The sequence below is a fragment of the Apaloderma vittatum genome, unplaced genomic scaffold, assembly GCF_000703405.1.
Source record: "Apaloderma vittatum isolate BGI_N311 unplaced genomic scaffold, ASM70340v1 scaffold42012, whole genome shotgun sequence".
In the NCBI taxonomy this organism is placed as follows: domain Eukaryota; kingdom Metazoa; phylum Chordata; class Aves; order Trogoniformes; family Trogonidae; genus Apaloderma; species Apaloderma vittatum.
In genome coordinates this window covers 1-11606 of record NW_009704844.1, presented here as the reverse complement: position 1 = coordinate 11606, position 11606 = coordinate 1, and the positions used below count along the sequence as shown (strand labels likewise).

At 37.8% G+C, this 11606-nt stretch overlaps 1 protein-coding gene across 1 annotated transcript; it reads right to left on the bottom strand.

Moving 5' to 3' along the window:
* Positions 1–500: 500 nt before the first annotated feature.
* DDX43 (DEAD (Asp-Glu-Ala-Asp) box polypeptide 43) lies at positions 501–11601 on the bottom strand (the record flags this gene model as incomplete). The annotated part of the gene is made up of 11 exons (XM_009865173.1): positions 501–597; positions 1368–1468; positions 4915–5056; positions 6316–6426; positions 6673–6791; positions 6870–7026; positions 8424–8505; positions 9019–9148; positions 10331–10441; positions 10821–10876; positions 11550–11601. Coding segments are annotated over 11 exons (1158 nt in total), but the record flags the coding sequence as incomplete, so codon positions are not given.
* Positions 11602–11606: the final 5 nt, after the last annotated feature.

Genomic DNA, 11606 nt, shown 5'->3' with positions numbered 1-11606 from the left:
ATTCCTGCTCTAGACAAGTGCCCTCCAGGAGTTTAGTAGAGAGCTTCCACGCTCTTTGAGAAAGCAGCAGCTGAACACAGATTCAGTTAAAAATCTCTATGTGTTAAAAGCAAGACTCTCTGACGGAAAAGTAAGGAAGTAACAAGATCTTGCTGAACTGAAGTGAAGGCTGCAAAAATAACGGTTCAGGCAAGAACACATGGCACTGTGAAGAATAATATTCAACAAATCAATTTGACTGATACTTGGGACATCTACTATATACCTAAGACTCCAAGTTTTCAACACCTTGTTACAGAAACCTAAGAACAAAGCTCTTTTTTTTTTGTTTTGTTGTTGTTGTGTTTTTTTAGCTCTTTCTAACCTTTTAGAGAAGCTTTAAAAGAACAATAAGGAGCCATTTTTTGATAGTTTGGATTGATTTTAAAGTTTTTTAACTGGAGTTCTTCTCCAAAAGAAAAAAAACCAAACACCACAAAATAATAGAACAAAAAAGAAACAGAACTTACTGCCAAATCAAGAGTGCCAACATATACAATCATAGGATTTTTCAAGTAGGATTTTGCTAGACGACGAACACCATCTGGCCAAGTAGCACTAAACAGGAAGTGAAGACAAACACACATAAGAACAGAGTGCAAAATCTCATCCAATTCATTAATTTCATCATTCTTCTTTCTTTTCTTTCTTATACACCAGCGAAACACTTGAGTACACAATAAGAGTAGTGAGCTTATAGAACACTTAGAAATAATCTTAAGAAGCTATTAGCAAACAGCAATCGACCATTAAAGATAACTTTCTAGGTTAAAAGTACAGGCAACAGTTACGGAGCCTTTCTAATGAAGCCAAAAGTGAGTTCAGCAGTTCAGTGATACCTAATAAGCAAGTTTCCAGTCCACTTTTATCTCTAAAACAATAGCTCTAGTGTGAAATACAGTAACAAAAACTAGTGTTGAGATACTCTACTGTTAAGCTCCTAAAACCTGCAAAATCCAGAATTAATCCAGGTACAGACTACCACAGATACTGATCAGGAGGTTATGACACACATCTGGTCCCAGACAGAGAAGCAGAAGTTGGTGGTTCAAATTGACGTGGCAAATTCTAGCACTCCCAGGACACCTTCCCTTTCGGGAAGAAGTCAGTTGTTTTTATGGTTGTTGTTAAACATCAGAAAAGGGCTATACAATGAAAATAAAATTGTCAAATGACTCATTAAGATAGAATTAGAAAGAAAACTGATGCCACTCCCATTTCGGCTAGTGAAAGTTTTTATTAAACGGGCACATTGGTTTTGAAGTTAACTTGTTCAATAGCCTTACGGTTACAGTGTTCGAGTACTGAGGGCTACTGTGTTTTCATACCTTGTCATAACAGTTTGTCTGTCAGGCCGCACGTCTATTAAGATCTTCATTATCTGAGGTTCAAATCCCATATCCAACATCCTGTCAGCCTCATCTAGAACCTGCTCAGAAACAGGTTATTTACTGTGTCTAGTTCCTTAGTGATGGGTTTCAGCAAGACGTAACATAGCAGACCATTTAATGGCAACAACTAATTTGCATAATCCACTCCATAATGTATTGCAAAAACTTCTATTTCACTTCTTCAATTTCCTTGAAGCTTTTTCATTCAGTAATACATTTGCAGGCAGAGCAATAAATCCCATGGCACCTTTAAGAGCACTTAAAGTCAACGAAGAAGAAACAGTAGCTGTTTGATTTTTTGAACAATAATTCGGTCGGTGCCTAAAACTAAAAATGAAAAAAACCGAAAAAAACCCAAAACCAGCTAAACCTAGGGAGGGGATGACCCCACATAACACCCTTTCCAGCAAGAATTTTTCAGTAATTTAAAGAAAAAAATAAATCTCATCTCTACCTTGTTAGAGATCTCATACCAGACCAATTCTCTGTTATCAACTTAGTTCCTCATGAGAAGTAGGAAAAAAACCCCAGATTGTACTTTCTGGCTCACACTAGGACACTGCAGAACTCCTAGAGCTCAAATTTGCTTCATCTAATTAAAAAAATCAAGAGAACAAGTGAGCTGAAAGTCTGAGTACAACTACTTGGAACTGATCTTTTATCTAATATACAAGCACATTTGTCAGTATTTTCAGAGTCTCATATACAGGAAGAAGACTGCCATTCAAGATTCACTTTTCCCTTTAATTTTCAAATAGAGTTTATATAAATCAAAGCTTTATGGATCATGCTTTTAAGTATTGACATTTTCTAGTCACTTCTGTGGAAATGCAAGACTTCGATGATAAGCCCTTTGTACTATCCTGGTTTTGCTGTTCCATTCTTTTCAGATATTTTTAGCACCTTATCTATGCAAATCTCTGAAATCTATGAAATCTTCATATTATCTATGAAAATCTCTGAGACACAGTAGATAAGAATTCTATTTCTTGGTTTCATTCTATCTTCAAAGGACTCACAGAGATTTCATTACTTGGACAGTGGTACAGCTGAAATATCATTAATTTTATAGAGAGAGCTGGCTACCACACCACTTTCAGCAGCAGAAGCTTTCTAAGCTATTACACACATAGGTACTGTGCTAGAAAGTGAGAAGAAAGCACTTATGTGTATGTGCATGAGATAGATCAGAGCAGATGAAGTTTACTTTCCTTATTTCTGATAGCTGCTTAATAAAGAAGGAAGGCTGCAACAGTTGTCAGATAGACATTAGCACTATTTTTTCCAAATGCTTCCTAGCCAGGTCTTCGTTTGTAAGCTAAATCTCCCTGCAATTGACATAATTTTAAGTTTGTTATCTATACATATTTAATTGTTTGTTAACATTATTCATTTCAGTCCTATTGCTTGGCAAGAAATTCTTAAAAGCCAGTTCTTCATGTGAAAAGTGTTTTCTCTCCTCTGCCAGTTATTGCTAAGTTTTACACTTATTTTTGTATTGGAAGAATAAAGGGGTCACTCCAACGTACCTTCTATATCCTACTTTACATATTTTTATAGTATACTCTCCTTTCTAAATGCTTCCAAATTATTGACGCACAACTCAATTTCCTTACTTCTGCTTTATGAGTATAAAGTCAAAAAGAAAAAAGCACTCGGATTACTAATGGATGAATGAATATCAATTTACACTGGATACAGCAAAACTGAAAGCAATCTTCAAATGATGTGTATTGTAACCAATCCAACAGCCACGTATGACAGAATTTCCCAGTCTTTCTTCTGAAATTATGAAAAACAGCAGCCTATCTTAAATAAACGAGTTCCTAAAAATCTCTGTCAAGATTGTGACTAACTTGGTGGTTCTGTCAGGCAAGATGACAACTCTTCCGCTTCCAATTCACCTTGTGTACAATGCATATTCAAATATAATTAACACTAACAAAGTTTGTGGTTTTTTTTTCTTTAAACAAATAATTGTATCTGTCTCTGACCTTGGAAGCAGTTACAGAAACAAATTTTATCACACCAGCAAATAATACTCAGTGCACTCTGGGAGCATTCAGAGGACTCATCAATATCTTTAAAGCAAACTGTAAATGAAGCCCTTCAATGAAGAGCATTCTTCAGCCAAGGTGTTGAAGCTGAAATCTAACACTTCTCTCTTTTTCTCTGAAATAAAGCTGCAAGATTAAATTATTTGTTGGCTGACAATTAACAATGAAGCTTTGGGAACAGAAGGCGTCTTATGTATCGTCAAGTACAAGAAACTACGAGGAAAAATACATGACAATATTAAAAAAAAGTAATAGAATTTTGGATGTCCAATTTTTCATACGGGACCTAAAGAAGCACAGCATTTCCAGAAAGTCTGAGACTTTAACAACTTTGCAAAACATGGTCCTTGCACCAGTTTCAATCTTCTGAAAATACTTAACTGCTAGCAGTACAACAACAAATGTTTTCCTCCTGCTTTACATTACTGTGCTTTTCAATCTGATAGCTAACTCTTTTTAGTAACATCTTATTATAGTATATCCTGCACATACTGAAACATCTGATTTTGGTTACATAAGTATTTTTAGCTTAACAAAACAGTGTGTCCTTGTAATATGACCATTTTTCATCTTGGTAGAGAAAGAGTACTAAGTTCTCAGAAAGCAGGTTTTCTGGCCTTTTCTTCCTCCTGTTTAGCAACTACATGTTACTCTTCTACAAGAGACTACTCTCTTGTCTTCCAATACTATTTTTTCCCAGATAGCCAAATTTGTAATGATGCTATATCAGCATTGACCCTACCAGTAAGCTCACAACTATTAGCTAGAATTGGCGTCAACTTGTTACAGCTTGGTAAGTATTTAACCCTTAAAGGCGAATGAGGATAGAGGTAAGAGGGAAACAAGAGATAGCACCAAGTCACCAGTTAGATAACTCTGAAACTGAGTATGTGAAAGCATTTTACAAAACAGTAATGGTCTTAAGTGTCCAGCACAGCAAAAGGCAAGAATGAAATGAATACACAAGGATTCGTAACAGTGTTTACATGTCTGTTTTCCCCCAGGGATCAAAAGAAAGTCATGCAAGCATTTAAGTATCTGTTTGCAACTCTGGTGCTTACTGCATCAGTCAGAACCTTGGTCACTGGTAATCTTTAAAAGAAAAAGAAAAGACAACTTGGGAAAAACCTTTCATCCATTAATAACTGATCTTGACAAAAAGGAGCTTTAAACCAGCAAATATTACCAATAAGCATCTTTAAAATGCTTACTGTGCTAGATGCCTGTTTTATTTTTTCTAGGGAATATTCCACACTTGCAATGCAATTATGGCAAGTATGAACCATCCCTCCAACACTAATCTCAAGATTAAGATGTCCTGTAATTAAGACATAAAAAGTTTTCTTTAAACAATATTAAAGTTCACATTCACACTACGTCAACCATTTAGCAACCAGTGCATTACTTGTTCCGTATCAGCTACTTGCCAAGTAAGTTATGCTCTTCAAATTTACGAAGTTGTTCATCTGAAGATCATTCAGTCTGCCAGGAGTAGCAATAACAATATCCACACCTTTGGTAACCACGTCTATCTGTCCTTTTCGGTTCCCACCACCATATATGCAAATGCTGAAAAATAAAGTGTTTTACAGAAGCAGTGTAGTAACATTCCACTAAAGCCAATCTTTTTCAAATATGTGCCACTAGGTTGCTTCATTTAAAAAAGTATGATCTGGTATTACCAAGAAGAAGGAATCCAGTAAGTGTGACTGACAGTGTAACAGTAAATAATGGACTTAACACTCTCTTAGCAGTTCAGGAATAGCTTTCTGCTGAAATTGCAGTGAATGTAATCATAAAAGGAAGGAAAATAATAGCTATTAAGCTATGAGTATGTTTTGGTTGCTTTCAAAATATTCACATCAAAAATAGATGAACATATGAAAGAATGCCCCATTTTCTAAATCATCACAAGTGAGGTGGCTTTGCTGTTAAAACAATCCACACACTCGATAGACTTACACACAGACTTAACGTGCTCTGTAAAACTCCTTAGTATTTTCGTGAAGGAAGTAGAACGTGCATTTCAGTATTTGACGATTACAAGACTAATTCTGAAAGCTATACAAAGTTACCAGAGAGTCCTAAAAGTAAATTTTAGAGTACAGTAATGTCTATTTAATAGCTTAAACGAAGATCTAGTCTCAGCAGGTTTGCGGCTGAAACCAAGTTGGGGGAGCTGTCAATACACTAGCGGGCTAGGCTGCTACTCAGAAGAACCACAAAAAGCTAGAGAAATGGATGGACAGGAATCCCATTAAGTTTACCAAAACCAAACATGGGGACGGAACTACCCCACAGCTGAGGGCCAACATGCTAGAATACAGCTCTGCAGAGAGGCTTGGGTGGGCATTATTCAGCAGTATAACCCCACAGAAAAGCATCCTGGTTTTGCTCCCTGCCTCTTCTCCAAGATAGACATAACCACCCTGGAGCAAGTCCAGCAGGCAGCTACCAGAATGGTCAGGTGGAGGGAGTGCACGGTATGAGAAGCGGGTAACCAGGCTTGTTCAGCCTGCAGAGAAGGCTCAGGGAGACCTTACTGCTGTCTGCAACTACCGAGGTGCTGAGAGGACACCATCAGACTCTTCTCGGCTGCTTGCAGAGAAGAAGAAGCAACAAAGCTGAAATACGAAGAACTCCAACTATGTAAGAAACAGATTTTCACCGCTAGAGTAGTCAAAAGAGACATTCTAAAAACTGGGAAAACACAAACTCTGTGTTTACTACCTCGCCTTCCTCTCTTAGCAAATTTAATTATTTCAGTAGGTGAATTAAGCCACGAGTGGTAGGAAAAAAAATACTTAACTAGCAAGATGTAAGATTACCTTTTTATTCCTTTGTATGAGTACTTTGCACACTCTGCCTCTACTTGAAGCGCCAGTTCTCGAGTGGGAGCAAGGACTAACATTCCTGGCCCCCCACGTTCATCTTTGGATCTGCAATAAAGCACCTTTACAATGTGGGTTTATAAGGCCAGGCAAAGGCCACCACACCTGACATCAACTGTTTTATTGCTACTAATGGAATCTATGGTGACAAATTTGGTACTCGTTCCACTAGGCCTTGTATTTTTTTTTTCCAAATTATGATTTATTACCTTCTTTACTAGAAAACCAACACATGAGGGGTGGGGGGGGCAGGGAGATGCAACACAGCAACTCAGACATGTGAGTAGTCCTTACATCGGTTGTAACGTCAAGTGAATGAATCCAGGCATTAAGTACGCTAATGTCTTCCCAGTGCCAGTCTGTGCTATGCCAATAAGATCTATTCCTTGAAGTATGATCGGCCATGCCTGCGACTAACATAAAAAAAAAAATACTTAAATGTACTGTTCTCTTAAGCTTCAGTTAAAAAGTTATCAAAATTAAAGAAATACCTGAATTGGTGTAGGCTTTTGAAAACCAACTTTTCTTATATTAGCCATAATATCAGGATAATGCTCAAATACATCTTCAAATTTACAAACAGGATTGGGAATGCAGCGTTTTTCACCTTCTTTTAAGTCATCACAAATTATGTTATTATTTTCTTTCCTGCATAGAATTAAAGAAGTGCAATTGCTTTAAAGTCTCATTATCTGAAAAAGTAGAGCAAATACAAAAGATTGCCCTTCTGACTTGTTCTATTTTAAAATTCCTGGAATAACAGAAAAACTGAGGCTCTTGAATGAGATTGGGGACTATTCTTCTAATGTCTAAGAAAGCCTTGCTACAGAAACACTTTTCCTGGAGGAATCAATTACCATTCTTTAAGAATGATTAATTTGGAGTTATATATGGTTATTAACATGAACTGTAGTCCTGTCATATCAGACTTAAATTACACTCTATTACAAGTTGAATAACTGTGACAAGTTATTAAGCCTAAAGACAGTCTGTAACTCGGAGGAACGCATTGGACATATTTGTCAGAATCCTATATTCTCACAAAAGGTTTCTGAAAATGTTTTCAGAGCAACTCCCTGGATGCTCTTGAAAATACAAACTGAACAGTTTAGAAAAGAGAATGTGGACAGCAAGACAAGCTCAGAAAAAAACCACCACCCAAACCCCATCCAGACAAACCCCAAAATACAACACACGTACAAAAAGCTACACTAAAAACTGAGGTTCTGAGTCTCCACTCCAGTTAAGAGGTATTAGTATGCATAAGTATTTTATCTGCATTCCAGTCCTCTACTCGTCTGAAGATCCTCATTCAGCAAATAGTTTTACTTCAACCAGTGTGTGAGGAAAAGAATGGGCAATTCAACCTCTCTTCATGTTTAAAAAAGTATTTTTTTCTATTACTGTCTTTTTCTTCCTTAAAGCAAACAGATCTGATGAAAAAGGAAAAACATTCTTTTATCACAGCAGTGCTATTCCTCAATGCATATTCTGAACCTACAGAACAATGTCCTGTTGCTCCTGAATAGCTCTATCAATAACATATACAAATACTTTAAAGAAACAGGTGTCAAATCTATGCTTTGCTCACTATGGCAAGGTTTCTCTGGTGGGCACGCAAGAGAAAAACCAAACAATATGCAAAAAGACGAGTAATAAAAAACAACACTTCAAGAATGATCATCAGAAGTACTGAAAAGGGTTGAAACTACTGCCAGGACCTGAACTGAATCACTTGAAATACACAACTTTTTTTAGATTATGACTTTTCTTGCCAAGGAACGTAGATTTATCTAGTTGACTTTCATTTGGATCCAGCAAACACTTCTAGAGAAGTGGTTAATCCCTACAAGTTATTTTTCCAAGCCACTAATAATACCTTATCTGGTAGTTATTGTTTAATTCCTAAGAAAAAGTTCCTAAGAGTTATCACAAGATCCTAACATTAATGCTTCTGTCTCAGTATTTTATCTCCCCCTTCTGGGGCTTTATACCTTAGTAGTTAATTTGGCCAAGCAGATGATTCCCTGCAGAAATGATCTTACCGCCACAGTTCTACTTCTTCTTGTGACATAGATGCAGTCCTTGACGATTCTTTGTAGAAGTTTTTCTCAATTGGAGGCAAGTCTTAAACAATCAGAAAAAAACAAGAGTCAGTAAGAAATGCTACATATTCAGGGTAAGTCTGCTAAGCTTAAGACAAATCCCCAAACTGAGAAAGTGCCTTGTACTAGACTAGTCACAAGTGGTGGAAGACTCTTGTTGTTCATGCAAAAGATGAAGGCTGAGATACTTAAGTATATGTAAAAGAACCGCTTCCCCAAATTTCAGGTTCTAAAGTAATTGCTACTAACACATATAGTACAACATTTAAAAAAATCTCAGATTTTTGCTGTGGTCACATACAAAACAACAGTGTTTTCAAAGGGTGAAATCAAAACTCCAGCTGAGCAGCAAGTCTGAATCTTCAAACAGCAACTATAGCATCCTCAGTGACCATGCTGACAAATGCTGGCATGGCCACTTCACTGCAAATACTTATCTTATTTGGATGCTGAAAGATTCAGTCATCTCAAAGCAAAAATTAAAAACATTTAAGCATTCAACAGATTTATCATATGTCGAAATTTTAAAACTAACCTGCCCATTTCAGAGCTTCATATTTAGCCTTGTTTTCTCGAAGAGAGGCCCAGTTAATCACTGATTTCTGTGGGCTATCTTCAGGCTTGATAACATCAAAGGTTCTTCTGGCGGGGTTAGTACCAAAATGCTGCTGTTTGATGGAATCTGTTGCAAGGCAGGGGAGAACACCCCTCAAAACAAGCACCTTATTTTCTTTTTCTATTGTAAGGGCGTGAAGTATTTCATTAGAAAATTCTCTCCTAGGCCTTAGCTTGAAATATCGGTAAAACCTGTACAAATTCAGTTCTCTCAGAGAAGAGCCATTCCAACATCTTTAGCTACTTAAAGAAAGTAATGACAGATTCTGCTCCTCCAGCTATCAGGCTTGTGCACAGCGGGCTTTTTAAAAAACTTACAAACCCAGCGGATAATACGCAGACAGAAATCTTTATTTTTAACAGCTACAAGAAGATTTACTTGTAAAGCATCAAACGACACCACAATAACTTCTCAGTGTGGTTGCACTCTATACTCTCTCTTTGGTGAGGTTAACACTTAAGAAGGAAAGGTTTTACACTGAAGATGTAAGTGGCAACATAATTATGTATTAGTGGAAAAGCACAAAACAGGGAAAACAGTCACACATATACTAAGGAAGAGTTAACTAGTTCTAGCCTCTTGAAACATACTCATTACTTCCTGGGGCATTTCTAGAAAACAAAACTCACAAGACAAATACCAACAACATAATCAGCATCTCAACATACAACCATTACTTATACACCCATGTAACAGACAAAGTTAACATAAAAACGCCTAGTAAAGTGAGGCATGATGTGAAACATCAAATCTGAAATGCTAACTTGCCACGAAAGTAAGAAGTCAGCATCACCTGTGCTATCGTCAATACATTTTCTTTGTAGACTATGTTTATGAAAGCTTATTAAATTTTCATACTGCACAGATACTACATTAAAACTTAAACTAAAACCAATACTTGTATTTACGGGGAATCGGACTGATAATGCACGGAACCAAGTAGAAAAACATTCTCCAATAAATAAAATTGTTGAAAACACACAGGAACAGTTTTTCACAGAAGTCTAGCAGTTTGAGGGGAGGAATCTGAATAAGGAGGATATTTCTGTTTTGAGAAGGTATGCCACTATCCAGGAAAAAGGTAAAAGTGAATACTGAATACTGAAGTGAATTCCCTTCAGTAAATTATCGCTAATATAAAACCTCTTCAGCAAACTACTGAATACATGGAAAGACAATCCATACATTTTTCCAGAACACATTTCTCACCTTTTTCAGTCTCACCTCTAACATAGTTTTGTCCAGATCTTTTAACAGCTTCGTCAATCAACATCTTGGCTTTGTTTTGCACTGCAATGCTGCCAAAAATCTTCACCTCAGCTTCATAGGTTCCCTTTATAACCTATGTTGTTCATAAAACCTGAGGTTTTTTAATACTGCAAACAGTATAGAAAATACGTACTGAAAAACAATCTTCAATTCTTTTTCCCTGAATTTTAACTTCTCTTCCCAGCAAAAGGCCCTTTATCTCCCTTGCGGAAACAAAGAGAATTAAATGTATAATTAAGGCAAAAAAATATCAGTGTGCTTTTCCTACTTCCATATACCAGTCAAGTTGCACCCTCAATCCCACTTCCTTTCTATCAATTCTTGTAAAAGATTAGAATTATTACAGCTATTGCAACACCCTTCAACTTCATGCACTAACTGTTTGATGTGGAAACAAAACCAAATACGGCCCCATAACAGTCCAGGCCTGGATGACACACAGCACATGGTACCTTTATCCTGGAACCTGAAGAATTCTCAAGTTCTTTAATCTTACTTCCGCTCCGACCTGTTACAAAGAGACATTGCAAGTATTACAGATATTTAGGCAAAAGTATCAAAAGCTACACATGGTTACTATTAAGTATTTGGTTGTGATCAAAACCCAAGACACATGAGTGCACGCATCCATAAATAAAGTTTTTACAACAAACTGCGGGAAAATGCAGTTAAATTTTTTTGGCAATTAACCAAATCATGGTAGTATTGGGTCGATGGTTGGACTTGATCTTAAGAGGTCTTTTCCAACCTTAACGATGCTACGATATGCAAGATGTGTGTGGTGTGGGCAAGACAGCACCTTAGCTGAAGAGATGTGAGCAGCAAAACCAGCTCAGGAGAGAGCCCCCTTCCTTCCACGCGGCTGGAGAGAGACCTGAGCCCTCACAGACCACCGGCCATGAGAAACAGCCATCAACCAAACCTCAGCTCTGCTACCTCAGCGAGTGGCACAGCTCCACCCTTCCGCCAGCACCCTGCCACCCCCAGGATGCACAAGGGCCTGAGGCCTTCCCACCTGACGGAAAGCACCGAGACAGCAAAGGCGCCGAGGCAGCTCCTGGGGGCACAGGGCAGGGGCAGGGCCTGCAGAGCTCTCAGCGGCCTGATCCTCTCTTCCTCCCCTACCTGTTTCTCTGGGCAGGCCAAGCACTGTGTGGGGGGTGTGCCGGTGGGGTTATTACCTAGGAGAGCCCCGACCAGGGAGCTATCGAGGTGAAAGCAGAGGGGCTCCGCGGCAT